The sequence below is a fragment of the Poecilia latipinna genome, unplaced genomic scaffold (assembly GCF_001443285.1).
Source record: "Poecilia latipinna isolate Pla-1442-1.1 unplaced genomic scaffold, P_latipinna-1.0 Scaffold3854, whole genome shotgun sequence".
Classification (NCBI taxonomy): domain Eukaryota; kingdom Metazoa; phylum Chordata; class Actinopteri; order Cyprinodontiformes; family Poeciliidae; genus Poecilia; species Poecilia latipinna.
Genome location: NW_015116470.1, coordinates 1 through 16,218, shown reverse-complemented (window position 1 = coordinate 16,218; position 16,218 = coordinate 1). Strand labels below are relative to the sequence as shown.

The window sequence follows — 16,218 nt, the reverse complement described above, 5'->3', positions numbered from 1 at the left end:
AAAATTTTTTTTGGTTTATATAGATATATTTATATATATATATATATATATATATATATATATATATATATATATATATATATATATATATATATATATATATATATATATATATATATATATATATTTGGGAACTTTTGATTTTGTTGTGATTATTTATTGTTTTTAGATTGTTATGGATTGTGATCGCATGTGAACTTTGCCTTTATTTTTGCACTGACCAGCTGACATCAGCTCAAGTGAATGAATTTCTACATTAAAATTAGAGACGGGATTGGAGTCATTGTTTCTTGTCTAAACAAATCACCTTCTAAGAACGGACCATCCATGTAATGGATACAGATTAATCAGTCTTCCTCTATTTAAATATTTTCATTTTTTTTAAAGGTGACCTATTATGCTTCCTTGAACAGGTTAGGATGCTTCTATGGTCTATACAAAACATGTTCATTACATTTTTTGCACAAAATCATTCTTAGATAATGAGATTTTAATGGATTTAGGGCGTCCTGTTACTTTGAATCCAAATAAGCTGCTGCTGGCCACGCCACCCCCCAACTCCACCTTTACACTCGTGAAAATGGAGGCAATCAGATGCTCAATCATAGAACTGTATCTTTGAAAAGCAGACATGGATCCTCCTGCACAACCAACAAGAATGCAGTAAGTGGTTTCTGGACGGTAAATCAACAACTACTCACTAGTATTTTCCAGCAGCCATTGCACAGCGAATGCAGCAGTAAAACCAACCGACTAAACGTTCTGGAGCTCAGCTTGGGTTGCTAGGTAACGGACTGAGCTCAGCTTTGTAATGACTCGGTGCCCGTTGAATGTGACTCATCAGCTGGGAGTTTTTTATAAGAGCTTGTTTTTCTGACACCAACAAAAACATTAACTTATTGTGAATTTTGCACAATAAGTCCCCTTTATTCTCTTCTCTGTGTAATTTGGATGCAAACTCAACATGGACGGCTGAGTCTAAATGATTTTTGCAAACAAAAAGACAGAAATCTTCATGGAATTTTAAACTTACCAGAATATTTGGTCCATAGAGGAGAATTATCTGGTAGGTTGAGGTTCCAGCAGAGCAGCTTACTGGTTCTGAAGGGTTATCTGCCAGAGATGTTAAAATTAAGTGTAAATATATATAAAATATTGAACCCAAGAAACACAACAATGGTATCTCTAGCTCTTCCCTGTAACTGTACATTTCTTCTATGGTTTTAGCCAAACAAACTTTTATATCAGTTGAAGTCAAGCAACAAGTTATCCCAGAGTTACTTAGTGAATATTTAACATGTCAGTTAACATGATCATGACCTCAGTCCTGCAGGAGGAAAAAAAAGAAGCTTTTTACATTCTGGATCCACACCGAGTCTGTCACAACATTACATCACCTCATCATTCATCCTGAATTTCAGTTCAGTTTCTACTCTTACCCCGAACAAGTTGAATAACATTTCCATAAGTTCACTGATAACTTATCTAAATGTCTGATTATAAGTCATCTATTCATCCATGTTGGCAAGCAGTCACCAGCAGCTGGCTCACAGATAAGTCACTCTATTGATTCTGACTCTCAGAGCCTTTTAAAAATATTCATTCACCTCCTTTGAACTTTTCCACACTTTCACGTTACGACCGCAACATTCGGTGTGATCTGCTGAAACAGACCAACACAGAGTCCTGCTTGAATAGAAAGGAAACTGATGCACAGTTTTCAACTTCTTCCTCTCTAAACTATTTATTGTTGTGGGAATTATTTTTCTTATTCCTTTCAGCAGTAGTTGGACCAGGAGTGGTGGGTTTGTAATGGGATGTTATTCAATGACACAAACACTTTCATAATTTTATAATTATACATTTCAGCCATCTTTTACGTCCTAAATTTCTCGCATGCGCACAATGCCAGAGGGCTAAAAGATTAATCTTTTATATGCCACCTGTAGCAACACTGCTGCAGTAGTACAACTAAAGGAAACCTGGATGTGTAGGCCTCACTAATCTAGCGCAGTGCGCCACAGCAAAGGGAAAATAATGCAGAAAAACAGTTGAAGAACAACTCAAAACCACTTGTATTCTTTTATTCTCTCTCGTCGTCTCAAAACTACACACAGATCAATTGCCATTGCAACTGACTGACAACAGCTCCACTAGCTGATAGAGCAGAGATTAGTAAAAGTGTCTTAAGATTCAACACACACAAAAAAACACAAATATTTTCCACATAAAACACAGAACTTTCAGTCCATTGTGGTATTTTTTTAGACTTGATATTTATTTTGCGATTATTAATGTGCGATCATCTGAACACAGTTGGTTAGTTAATGTAAACACCTGCTCTACTGATGATCTGTTATAGTTGGTATCTTAAACACCTTATTTTTAAGTGAAACACACAGAATTCCGCAGCACATCTACATGTTAAGATTGTCAAAGTCAAGCTAGCATAACTAACCTGCTTACTTACCCTGGCAGTATTTTTTTTAATTAAGGTTTTCCTGACCTGTATAATGTGATATTCTTGGACCTTGTTATCTAGTTGTCATAGTGTTGATAATTACTAGAAAATACTGGATCCCTTTTATGTATCATGCATATGTTTAAAATTTAGCGTAACTTGACAGCTACTCATTGTTAGCGAGCAGTGTTTGCCTTCCAGCAGGGAACACCACACATGTGACGTCACATTTTAACCCATCTATTGGACTTATTTTTAGGTAAAAAGATCAAAATCGGGCAGTTCAAACAATCTTGAAAAAGATGTGTGTAGACAAAAAATCTTTTCTGATTAATTTGCCTGCTGTGTGAGTGTAGCCTAAGTTACACACAGGTAGATTTCAGTAGAGTCTGAGGGGTGTGATTACTTCAGCCTGTACTCTCCACCAATTAGCTGAATGAATCTGGCACACAGAGGTCTGTTGGTACAAAGCCAGGCTGTGTCTTATGTAACTGCTGACTGCATCAGTCTCACGGAGGCAGATGTTTGCTGAGCTCCATGCACGGAGCAGCTCACTTTACTTCCTCGTTTCTTCCCACTGAGTTCCCACAGATGCTTTCCTCACTATCCTGTGGTAAGATTACTGTAGATCCACCTTAAAACGTGGGATGAGCTGAAATCCAGTCAGCGAGGAGAAGCAGAGGGTGTGAAATCCAGCCTCGCCTCCTCCCGTCAGACTGACCCGGCCGGGATTAGGCCCCATAAGCCCATTAGACTCAGCGTAGGGGTCTCTGCTCAGCATCCCGGACCTCGTCAGCTGAGGCTCTCACAGAGGCTTAAACCTGTGGGCCAGAAACGGCCTGCAGCTCATACAGGTCAGTTGAAAGAGGCAGCCTGGAGCTAGATCACAACGACTAGATGAAAGTTAAAGGAGCAGTATTATGTGTTTTCCAGGAACATAGTGCCATTTTATAGCACAATCAAGTAAATATGTTACCTTCAATCGTTAAAACATATGCTTTATATATATGTGTGTGTGTGTGTGTGTGTGTGTGTGTGTGTGTGTGTGTGTGTGTGTGTGTCAAATATGATTTAAAAGAAATTTGACTTTGTAATTTATGTCCTTGAAATTGGGCCTCTGTTTCTTTAAATCCTCCTACTCTTTGTAAACCTCTGCCTTCAGGAAGTCATCCCAACATGGCTCCTCTGTTAACGCTTTAACAAAGTTTTTACCAGTGTTTCACCGAGAAGTAGCTCCTATAATGAGTTCAGCTGATGCTCAGTTCCACCAGCTGTTTGCTAATTACTGCTGGCTAGTCTGAAGGAGCTGAGTGGAGGAGGGCTGCACTGTGAGTCAGGAGCTCGTAAACTCTGGAATTGCAGTTCGGAGGAGGAGCTGCATCTTGAAGGCGGAGCTTGGTCCAGGCAGGAATTGTGCATAGCTGGATGGTTTCCATTGAGATTCAAGGATTTCTCAAACCCGCATAAAATCAATCCTGTTATGTTTTTGATGAGGAAATAATATTATAACATGGTATACAGCTATTGTATTATAATATGGCCCTTTAAGTTGCCGTAGGGAACATGCAGAGAAACGAAAAAGACAAACATGAATAAAAAAACTGAATCATGAGATGTGAAAAGCAGCAGGAGTTCCCCCTCCCACCACCGCCTGGTGCTGTGAGCTTTGCTCTGTTGTTCCCACTTGTTTTTCACCACATGTTTCCAGCTCACGGATTTCAAAACAAGAAGTCACACTTTATTTTGGTTAATAACAGCAAGCGTAACTGTACCTGCCACTTCCTGTTTACCTTGGCATTGGGTTTTCTGACACTCGTGGTTGTCGTCACAGCAACCTAACAGCATAGAAGGGGTGGGAAAAAGTGATAATTTCTCTATTTCCTCTCTCTCTCCCCAGAATCCAGCAGGAGGTTCCCAGCAAGGCGGTGCTGGAGCAGGAGATGCTGTGGATGAAGGAACATCTGTCCACGCTGGGCTCCCCTGTGGTGCTCTGCCACAACGACCTGCTCTGCAAGAACATCATCCACAACAGCAAGGAGGGTAGGTGGGCTCCGCTGGGCTCAGAGTCTGAGTCAAAGCCCAGCCTGAGATGGAAGATGGAGCTTTTTTCGAGCGGAATTGCACAGGAAGTCAACATCCAGGCTCAACAAAAAACTAATATCATCAGCATAGAGCCGTACTTGTGTTGTGTTGAGTGTGACCTCTCTGCAGGTTCTCAAAGCATCTGAGGAATTATGTCTTGGAACAATAGTGCAGCACATAACCGAAGACCATAAAGTAATGACTGGTTGTGTTTTAGGTCACGTTCGATTTATAGACTACGAATACTCCAGTTACAACTACCAGGCCTTCGACATCGGCAACCACTTCAACGAGTTTGCAGGTTGGTGATCAACTTTACGGTTTGAATGCAGGAGGTGATTTTGTTTGGGTTATATCTCTGTTGTATCCTGTTGCTGTGGTGATCAGGCATGGCCGAGCTGGACTACGGCCTCTACCCGAGTCTCCAGATGCAGATGGACTGGCTGAAGGAGTATCTGCAGGCCTACAAGCTGTTCACCAAGAACACCGACCAGGTCAGCCAGCGGGAGCTGGAGACGCTCTACGTTCAGGTCAACAAGTTTGCTCTGGTGAGGAGAAACAGCCTGGTTCATGTTCAGATCAACACAGCCCGGCTGTGGAACCGCAGCTGATGTCTAACGTTTCTCCCCAAAGGCTTCCCACTTCTTCTGGGGCTTCTGGGCTCTCATCCAAGCCAAATACTCCTCCATAGACTTTGACTTCCTCGGGTATGTTCCTGTTCCTGTGTCTGATAGTGTGTGAGACATATCTCACATGATGAATTAAAATAAGTGTGATATTTTCCATTTGGACAGCAGTCATTAGAGATGCTCCCCTTTAATGTTGAAAAGCTGCCATTTTGAGAAATGCAGCCAACATTTGATAAGAAGTATCAAATGTTTGCACTACCTGCCACTTTTGCCTGTTTTCCCTGTCTAAGCTGAATGCTGTTTTTTTAAAATATAGTTTAAGTTAGAGACTTCCTGACCCATTGTAAATATTTCTGTTTTACTTTGGATCTTTACATTTTTTCTGGTTCCACTGATAAATATTCTTTAGAAATTAAAGTTTTTTTTGTCTCCCCCCAGTGGGTGTGATTGCATTTTTATGCTTTTATTATTAGACCAGTAAAACAAATTATCTAAAAATAACAATATTATTGTTTATTACAATCATTTCTGGGGCTGTTTATTGATTTATTGTCTGGTGTTCCTGCTGCTGTCAGTCACTTCCTGTTGTATTTGGCAGGTACGCCGTTCTTCGTTTCAACCAGTACTTCCACATCAAACCCACAGTGATGGCTCTGCAGATCCCAGAGTGAGAGGAAGAGGAGGAGGAGGAAGAGGCCGAGGGTCGGGTCAGGTCGGGTCGGTTCTGTCAACCTGCTGCTGGTGGGCGGGGCCTCTCACACCACCAGGCAGCCTTCGTCTTAATCAAGCGCAATTACTCTCCTGCAAACTTACCTCAGCATCCTTCACCAGTCTGACCGCAGAATGACTGAAGCTCCATGTTATTGATTGATTTCTTCATGTTGGGGTCAGAGGTGATGACCTCTGAGCCAGACTGAGGCTCGCAGCGCTCCCCCTGTCCGGATCATTCGTCCTTCTGCTCCTCCTCAGGTTTGGTGCCAGCAGCTCATGTCTGCTGGGACTCTGTGACTCCACGGCCCTCAGGCAGCTGCTGCTGAGCCTCGGCTCAGCCGACGTGTCAATCTGTTTGTTTGAATCACACAGTGAGGAAGAGGAGCTGGACGTTTAGTTTGTCTATTTATTTTCAGTTATTCTTGGTCTCACCTGCGGCTCTGCCAGGTGTTGGTGTTTTGTTTTTGGGGCGGAGCAGAGCATCTGTCCGCTTTTCCAGCTTCTTGGCTTTTATGGCTGCAGCGACTCGCTCTGCTAACTTTCCATTTCAGCTTTCCAGACATGTTGGAAAATCCTGACCTTTGACCCCTAAACCCAATGTGTCTGCTCTCTCTCTCCTCATGTTTCAGCCTTCTGCTTCCCTCACTCCCACCTGCTTCCTACATCTGGAGCCATATTGGATTTTACTGTAACACATGGGATTTTGAGTCGCTCAAGGTCGCTTTGTTAGTTTGGACAAAATGAATCTTTGAACCTGACTTTAGAAATGCAAGTTAATAATAACTGTATAAATATTTCGGGGTGCACCGATAGCTATTTTTTAGCTCATCACCAATATTTTTTCCTTTTTTTTAAGCCTGACATTCCAGTTTTAGCCTTTGTCACTTTCTTTTCTCTGAAAAGTTGCTGAATGTGGCTCCAAAAGTTGCCAACAGTGGCTGAGTGTTGTTAAATGTCCACATCCAGCCCACCGGGTCACATGGACAACATGATTCATTCAACCCATTTTTAGAAATGCAACTTAACATGTCGGGGCACAGATTGCACTTTTTGACCAATCAACAATTTCTTTTTTTCTTTCTCTTTGAAGCCGAGTTTGGCTGACATCAATTTTTATTTATTTATTTATTTATTTTTCTTGGTCTGAAAAGTTGCTAATTAGAGCATCAAAGGTTGTCAACTGCAGCTAATGCTACCATAAAAGTCCAGCTTCAGATACAACCATACATGTCCAGCTGTGACCGGTGGGCCGGTCCGTCACCAAGTCACCAGGTCATGCAGAGCAAAGTGGGACAGGCTCATGTCCCAACCTTTGCAGAGGCCCATCACTAAAAATGTAGGATATCTGAGCCAATTCCTCAGTGCATCCCTATAAAAATTTGTAAAAATAGGAAAAAAAAAAAGTCAAAGTGAAAAACGTGTAGTAAAGTCCCTTCTGTTGGTTGACGTGTTCAGAGCCTGAATATGGGAAGGATCTTCAGTAAACTTGTCTGGCTGTGGGTTTGGTGTGTCTATATGACTCAAAACACTCGATACTAGTTCATCTAAAAAAACAATAGGTGCCTAAATGAGGATTATCTTGCCATAATTTACTTTCTCTTACTTAAAACTACCAGAAGATTCCATTTCCGACCGCAAATAGAATCATAAAAACATCGACTACATAAAAACCTGATCGGTGCAGCTCAGCCTTTGTCTCCTTCATTCTGTCTCAAGTCAGTTTGAGCCATTTCTTCACACTCCAACATGACTGTATGACGTCTGTCTGTAGTTCAGTACAGCCCCCACAGGGGGAGCCAGTGAGCCCGACCTTTGTCCTGCATTGCTGGTGTTGTGTAGCGGCTGGGTTTAATAATTGAGCAGACTCTGATGCTGATTCGCTTTGAGCTGCAGGGACTTCAGGGAGAAAGTGAAGGAGCCGTCCGTCTCTAAAGCCAAACCCTGTCTGTTCTGACAGAGGATTGTTTTTTATGTCGCCGTGACGACTGCTGAAACGTGGCTCATGTTTGGGAGCAGAGAAGCTGCAGTGATCACCAGGCCACAGAGCAGCTCGTGTAGATTTCGGACTAAATTAGTGAAGTAAATACTTTGATGCACAATCACAGCTCGGCCTGGAGAGAAGGCGCATTTGCACCGTAGAAAGGCTCCGAATTGACCTCTGACCTCGAGCCGACCTCATCTGCTGACAGACTTACTCAGAGAAAACGCTGCAGACTGATTCTGCTCAGAGCCGAGGCTCTATGTTTGGACCACTGAGGTTTCTCTCTCGTCATCAGTATTTCCAGATGAGCTGGTTGCTTTGTGCTCAGCAGGGCAGAATTAGCATTAAAACATTCCTGCACATTAATTTCCCACAAATCTGTGAAAGCAGTTTATTTATTGAGTGAAGCTAGCACTACATTTCCCACCTTTTTATCGTGTTCTTTGATCACACCAGTGACAGTCTAGCTTTGAACTGCAGCTTATTTAAGGTTGGATTATTTCCGAGTGAATGTACTAATGTATTTTAAAAAAACACTGTTGAGTTTAGTTTTTATTTTTACTTTAATTTCCTTTTTGTAAAGCATTGCCAGAAGGGCGGAGTTGTGTGTGAAAGGAGCCAGAGTCTGGCTTGCAGACAGGAATTTGTAAATGTGTGGAGAACTGAGGATGTAAATACTGTAATAAATCCTGTGAAAAGTTTACTGTACACTGATCGTTCACAGCCTGTAGGAGTGAAAAGAATTATTTAACGACTATCGGTAAATATTTCAATTAAAGGCTAAATTGATTTTAAAAGGATTCTCCTGTGTGATAAACCTCATTGTCTGTGTGTGTGTGTGTGGATGGCCTGTGGTCCATGTTCCAGCTTCCTTTCTGCCCATGAGGAACAGGGGCTCAGGACCCGGGACTTCCTGCCTGTTACTGTAACACTCGGGTGGAAACAGAACGAGATAAACCAGAAAACCACCACTGAACTGATCCAAACCGATAGTTATTTAACTGACGCCGAGGATGCACTGATATGAAAGTCTGTGTCTTAATATCTCTGTTGTGGCCAATAACCAATATTTATTGATTTTATGTATTTCACTTTCCTTTTGTTGCCAAATCCTCTTCCTCTCTGCATCCTGAAACAAATGGCAACAAGATGAAAATAAACATCAGGTGTTGGACCAATATCAGTAGTTTAAAAAAATGAAACGCTTCATTTGTCGCCGACTGAATGCAGATATATTGCAGATCCCTCGTTTCTACAAAGATCCAGCGAGGCAGAATTAACTGGACAGTTCCAGATAAACCAGAAAGTTTCTGTTGGTCCATCTGGAAGATCAAAACTGTTCCCTGCAAAAATTTTTTATTTAAACTACATAAATTTTAATGTTAAAAATGTTACAGTATCATGTAAAATTGACTGTCATGTCATGTCATAATATTCCTGTACCTAAAACATATCTGGAGTGTTGCCTTGATTCTTTCATCCATGTTTGACAAATTCTTTAATCTCCATGGCAACCATTCAAGTTTGTAGAGCATTTGGGAGAACCAGGCAATTGGCAAGAAGTTTAACTTATTAAAAACAAACATGATTAAAACAACCAGTTTATTGTCTTTCAAAAACTCTGAAAACATATGGAAATGTACACCTTTAAATTACACAAGCTCTTATAAACAAAATAAAGTTTTTCTATATTTACATCAGCATGGTAATGACAGGTGGTTCTAGTATGTAATAAAATAATTCATTTATCTCTGTACACATAAGAACCAGCATGTTTCTGATGAACCTTCATGTCCAGTTTAGGCCTGAGACACTTTCCCGCCTTTCTTGTTTAACCGACCTCACACTTAGCTAATGGTAGATTAACAGCTAACAAACAACTTCTTTATTGAAATAATCTAAATACCATGGAGCCAGGATATGATGAGAACAAAGACACCACAGTTATGAAGTTATATCTTGAAATTCATAACATTTTTTTAACAAAATAAAACATTAAGTACCAGGTTTTCTTCTGTGTGATTTTAATGCAGCCAGTGAAACTTAAGCTAACCTGTTAACTACTAGCTAACAGTTTTCTTCACCAATTAAAAAAAAATGAATAAATAAAATAAATAATCTTCTTAAAACTTCTTCTCAAACGTACATTTCTTTGGTGGAACCAGAATTAAGAAGTCTGAGTCAATAATTTCAATTTAATAAAAGGTAGGAATCATTTCAGGAACCTACAGTTTGTCAACTTGACCTATGCTAAAGTTTATGCTATCAAAGTTAGCACAAAGTCAAAAAGCCCCAGAACTTTGTGGAGGGAGTTAAAGATTAGGTGATGCCAAAAGGCCCGTCAAACTCAAAGTGAATTTGGGGAATGTTAAAACACTGCTTTCAGTAAAGGGAAACATCCATTACTTTACACTGAAATAGGTTTAATAATTCAGGGTCTAACTGTAGCTTATGATCATATTACTGGTAATCAAAAGTTATAAATCTCAAGGAAGGAACAAAATTTAACTAACTTCTTGAGGTTTTGTTTGTTATTGTTGATATTAGCTTGTGTAGCTAGGCTTTCTGTTGGGTTAGCTCGCTGTTTAAACAAACACACCGGTCGCAACTGGTTATGCTTTGCCCTAAAAATAAAGAAGAGTAATGATTTGTCGTCCCTCATCGTCAGCAACTACATGCATATTTTCTAAATGGATTCTCTTGTTGGCAGCAGTCTTACTGCAGCTAGCTAGCGATTTATGAACAAAACTCCAGTCAGTTTTTTTTTTCCATTAAAAGTTCGTAGGACGTAAACCTGATGCGATTCTGAAGCTAAATGTTTAAAAAAAATCCTTGTATGCCATCACACCAATAACTGACCATCAGCCATTTGTAAAAACAGAACTTAATATCACACAGCCAGATAAGGAAGGGGGACCAACTATGGTGCCAGTGTACTCATCATGACCAGTGTCTCTAAAGAAGTGGAAAGTGCTATCGTATTACAATTTGTGTCCGCTGTCAGATGGATGCAGGTTTATTTACGTTCAGCTCCCTTTCATACGCAACAGAAAGATTGCGTTCAAAATCACTTTTTTTTTTTTTTTTTACATCTGGTTCTCCAAGGAAACCAACTTAATCCATTTCTTTTAGTGCTCCACTGTTGTCATAACTAATATTTTCTATTACAAAGCAAATCATGAATATTATTACACCTCTGCAGGTCCAAGTTACAGTTCATCGTGGACTGAGTGATCTCAGACATTTTTCTTGCTGCTGGACGATCTGAACGAGAATGTAAACGATGATGAATGAAGGAACTTCAGCATCGTTTCACCAAGAAAAAAACAAAACAAACAATAAAAACATGTATTTAAATGCACAGATTAAACACAACAATCAAGAAACACTTAAAAAGCAAAAAACAAATATATGCAACAGGCTGGGGGTCAACCCTCCGAGCCGGAGAGAGAGCTGAAGTAAACACGCTTCACTTTAGGAAAACAGAAGAAATGTGGAGGAAGAGGAGGATGTGACTGGGGTTATCAGGCGATGATGGATTCACTCCATTTCAAATCATAACTTTAAACACATTTCTTTAAAACTGCTTTTATATCTGATGTCTTCTGCACTTCATGCTCAAGTGATTTTATTATTGTATCTTTTAATTGATTTTATGCATTTTGTACGGTGACAAGGAGCCAATGAATAATAAAATGTTTTTTTTATGATTGTTAATTTAAGGTAAAAAAAAATCCAAGCTTTAATTTGTCCACCAGATTTTTCCCTTCGGTCTCCTGGTAGACTTTATGATGCCTTACAATCTGGGTTAGAAAATTCTTTAGTTCTGTTCGTTTGACAGGAATCATCAGGGGAGCAGACACCAACAGACAAACGTACTCAGATTAAATGTTGGAGTTTTGAGATTACGTGTTAAATTATTTGAAGGCTTTTCCAGATGTGCTGACGAAAAGAAAAAAAAACACACAATAAAACAAAGCAGCCGACTCTAAAAACAGACATGATGATGAAGCACCCTGCTGTCATCAGGCTTTTCTTTGGTCAGGTTTGGGTTGGATGTGAACGGTCCACTGCTACCTTTATGTCTGCCTTTTGTAATGACTAGCTTCCACCACCAGGGGGCGGTGCGGACCCAGTCTAGCGTCCTGGGCTGCCTGACAGGTGAAAAGCAGCTAATCTAAGTTGAACAGTTACTTTGGAGCTTCCTGCAGCGATTCTAATCCCTGGGAGGCGTATTGTTTGATAAAAGGCAACATGGAAGAAAAACAAGAAGCAGAAGGGATTAAATGATAACTTTCTACATTCTAACAATAGTTAAAAAAAAAGAAAAAAGAAAAGAAAAAGAAACACAAAGCAGGTGATGACTCATCTGGGAAGGGAACTGATAAGGACTTGTATGAGGGAACTGGGTTTACTGGGGAGTTTGTATTAATGTACAACCAGAGTACATGTGTGTGTGGCGTCTCAGTCGTCCAGGATTTGGATTGTGATTGCCTCAAAACCAGGAGCGACATCTGAAGCTGAAGTTCTGTTCGTCTTCCTCTCCATCTCCTCGCTCCGCCAGCCCACCAGACCCACCGGGCCCCCGGAGGCCCACCAGGCCCGACCTGATCAGTCTGTGAGCAGCACCAGTTCCCCCTCACTCCTCTCTCCCACGTCGCTTTCTTCTCCTTCGCTGTACGGCAGTCGCTCTCGCTTTCTTTCCCTCTCTCTCTCCCTCTCCCTCTCCCTCTCTCTCTCCTGCACCCTCTCTCTTTCCCTGTCCCTGGGCAGTGGGGTGGGCGTGGCCCGGTCCTCAGACCTGCGGGCGGGGGGAGGGGCCTGCGGCAGGTAGTGCTCCAGCAGTGCCGGGTGAAACGGTAAGCCTGGGACGGAGATGGAGCCGCCGGCTGGGTACTGGTCGCTCTGGGAGTACTGGATCTGCTGCGGCTCTGATTGGCTGGAAGACAGGATGAGTCACCGTCAGGGCGTGGCATCAGACACGACGCAACACGATACATAAATAACAAGTCTTATTCATTTTATTCACTATTAAAAGTACTAATCTATGTGCTAAACCCGAATGAAACAGCTGGAGTGGAAAGCTGCTGAAAGAAACCAAACTTGAATTTACATGTAAAATGCTTCAACTGGGGAAAACTACAACTTTACGTCACCCTGAACGCACCATAAATTGTCCCAGAAGTTATTGCGATAAATGATAATATTGTTTTGAGACCATTTTCAAATAACCTAATAGTAATGGCATAATAACACTGCAACAACACATTGTCAAAGACCAATAAACTTTAAATTCTAACTAACATTGAAAACTGGAACTGGAAGAGATTTTAAATATACAAAATAAAAATAACAAATCAATTATAAAGTCTCTAAACAAAATTGTCCTTCAATAAAAGTTCTAGTCATAAAATTAGAAATCATGGAGCTCATTTTAATTTATTTAATTGATTTATTGTTTATTGCAATAGGCCTAGTGGAGGCAGCATCATGCTGTAGGGATGTTAGAGGCTGGAACAGAGGCTCCCTCTTCCTGCTGCATGAAGATACTTCACTGTTTTGATTCCCTCGTTTTAAATGTTTAACGTCTTTATTGTCCTAGTGATTAAAAAAAATGATAGTTTGAAAATTAAAAACAAACACACAGTAAGCACTCATAACAGTTCCTAAGGGTCACACAGGATTTCCAACTCTAGATATTTTGTAAAACCTGATTAGAAAGTTAACTGGTTTAGGTCAAAGCATTTTCATGTGTTAAAATGGCCTAGTTAAATTCCACCATTAAAATACGCGGACGTTTTGACAAGACTAAATGAGAAAAAAAAAATTTTTGAGCTCATACATGTTTGAATTTTTTCATCCACGCCAGCTCCAGCCGAGTTATTAAATCTGTAATCTTTGTTTTATGAAACTTTCTGCTATGGCAAAAAGAGCATAAATAACAGCTGTTAGCTTCATCTGAAGAACTTTAAGAGTTGCATTCATTATGGAGGACAGGCTCCAAACACTTCAATAGTCCAAAGACAGGTGGAAAAGCTGAAGGCCGTACAGTTTGTGGAGGGTAACCGTGGGTTACTGTGGGTTACTGTCAGTAAAGAGGGACATTGTTGCTCTCCTCAGGGACTGTCAAAGCGAATGTGAAGCGTGTCGGTGGGTTCTCTACCTGTGTGTGTAGGTGGCCCTCTGCTCCTGCCTGCGGCTCTTCATCATGGCTTTGTACTCGCCCACCCTCAGCCTTCGGCCCTCCACAATGCAGGTCCGTTTGGGTCGGGGCTTGTACTTGTAGTCGGGGTAACGCTCCAGGTGCTGCCTGCTCAGCCTCGCCTGCTCCTCATAGTATGGCTGCTTCTCCTGGTTGGACATGGACTTCCACCTGGAGCCTGGAGACAGACACACTTTAGCATCAAGGACGTTTGAAAATGTCCCGTTTTGGTCAAACTGCAATTTTATCAACTTTTTCTTTTTTCCTCTTAAAAAAAAATTTGTTCCTCTTATTTATACAACTTGACCTTTTATTTAGGTTAGTGTAAAGGAGGCAAGGATACACACTTTTTAAATAAAAAGAAAAACATTTCCTCATAAAAATGACCATGGTTCTTTACTTTGTGGTTGGTATTCTATGATTTTATGTGGAAATATTCAAAGCACATGAATAATATGTAGCTGGTTGTGTGTATGTTATCCAACAGCAGCTTCAAACACTACACAGCATCACTGAGGCATGAAGAGTACCATGAGAATATAATTCCAATGTTTAATGACTAAAAAGCAAAACATTATCAGTTCAAGTTGAAGAACAAGAATTATTTCAGTTGTTATTGCCAAGCACAGAATTTCTCTACATGCATGAAAAACCTGATAGCCTAGCTAAACTGGAATGGAAACATTAGCAACCGTTTTGGAGTGACACTGGAGCGCCACAAACCAAATTTCAACCGCAGCCATTCAGCTAATATCTTTCTCAATATGTCAAACCAAAAACAGTTATTCAGTAAGATGTACTAAATGTAAAGACAATTAAAAAAAGTACAACATATGAAAAAACTGCAACAACATTTATGCTGATGGCTAACCTTCATGCAGTTAGCTAGGTATAGTTAAAAAAGCTAGCAGGTTAGCAAGCAGGCTACTGTGTTAACAGAAGAGTCAAAAATAGTTTTTTTTTAGCCTCATTTTGGATTTTTTTTTTTCATATTTAAACATCAACTTTCTACTAAAGAAGAACAGATGAGACCATCAACTAATAGACAAGAGGTGAGCTAGCTAGAAATCTCTGGTGCCTTGGTGAGGCTTTATTACGATCTTAGCACCAGATTTTATTTTATATTACCCGACTTGCTGGATGTTGACATCATCTTTGCAAAAAGCTACAGTTACAACGGATTTTATTAACCTGACTTTCTGCATATTGATTACGCCAACAGAATAGAGTCAGATGCAGAAACCCACCAGCCACTGGAAGAACCCACCTAGGATCTTGCTGATTGAGGAATTGTGCATGTCTGGGAAAGCCTGGAGGATCCTCCTGCGCTCGTCCTTGGCCCACACCATGAAGGCATTCATGGGTCTCTTTATGTGGCCGGTAGAGGAAGTGGGCCGGGTCTCGGAGTAGCTGCCAGGAACAGAGACAGGCAGGGCCCCCCCTACAGCAAGACACAGACAGGTAAGGCTTGAAATGTCTCCCCCCACCCATTAGTTACTTATCATGGCCTCAGTGCATTTACTTTTCAAATCACTGTTCTGATTTCAGCTGTGGGTCAATTCACAGGATTGTAATCAAGTTTTATATCTTTTTACATTTGGACCAGCCGTATCAGAGGCTGTTCAAATTGCAGTGCTACATGTGCAAAGATGGAAAACTAAAAGTCCACAGAGGACGGCTGGTGTTAACTGTTAGAGGAGAGGCTGAGATTAAAATGGAAAGTTTGGATGCCACGTCACCCAATCTTACAAGTTTATTATGGATGGGGGAAAAAAAATGTTGATCAAGTTTATGCAAAGTCAGTGTGTAGCACTCTACTTCCACTCATTAGAAGACAAAATGACTCCTGATCAAGTCAATAATAATCTTGAGCAATCTTCTTCCAGTAGGTGCTGATTTTTAGAGTAACACATTCCCCCTACAATAGACCAACAGTAGATTGTAAAAAATACATTTCTAAATAGATTCCATAGCTGCTGTCCACATTCAAATCACATTTGGGAATACACTTATGGAACAGATTTGAATGTATGACTATTGTAATTATTAGGATTTAGTTTGATGTACTTAAAGTTCTGCCTGTAATTTTTCTTTAAAGTCAGTGTTTAGAAAAGCGCTGTACAAATTAAATGTATCATTATTATTATTATTA

General features: G+C 40.5%; 2 protein-coding genes across 2 annotated transcripts in view; one reads left to right on the top strand and one right to left on the bottom strand.

Annotated features, from left to right (window-relative positions):
* etnk2 (ethanolamine kinase 2) overlaps nt 1-8,664 on the top strand; it is a 17,595-nt gene extending 8,931 nt beyond the window's left edge. The window contains exons 5-9 of the mRNA XM_015024881.1: nt 4,359-4,501; nt 4,761-4,844; nt 4,931-5,091; nt 5,177-5,250; nt 5,771-8,664. Coding sequence (XP_014880367.1) covers nt 4,359-4,501; nt 4,761-4,844; nt 4,931-5,091; nt 5,177-5,250; nt 5,771-5,843 — 535 coding nt within the window. The 3' untranslated portion in view covers nt 5,844-8,664. The remainder of the gene's footprint in view (nt 1-4,358; nt 4,502-4,760; nt 4,845-4,930; nt 5,092-5,176; nt 5,251-5,770) is intronic.
* A 785-nt stretch (nt 8,665-9,449) lies between these two features.
* Nucleotides 9,450-15,538, bottom strand: LOC106941766 (transcription factor SOX-13-like). Its single transcript, XM_015024882.1, has 3 exons — nt 15,334-15,538; nt 14,028-14,244; nt 9,450-12,803 (listed from the first exon to the last, which is right to left on the bottom strand). The coding sequence occupies exons 1-3, from the start codon at nt 15,425-15,427 to the stop codon at nt 12,476-12,478; spliced, it is 639 nt and encodes a 212-aa protein (XP_014880368.1). The 5' UTR covers nt 15,428-15,538; the 3' UTR covers nt 9,450-12,475.
* Between the last annotated feature and the right edge of the window lie 680 nt (nt 15,539-16,218).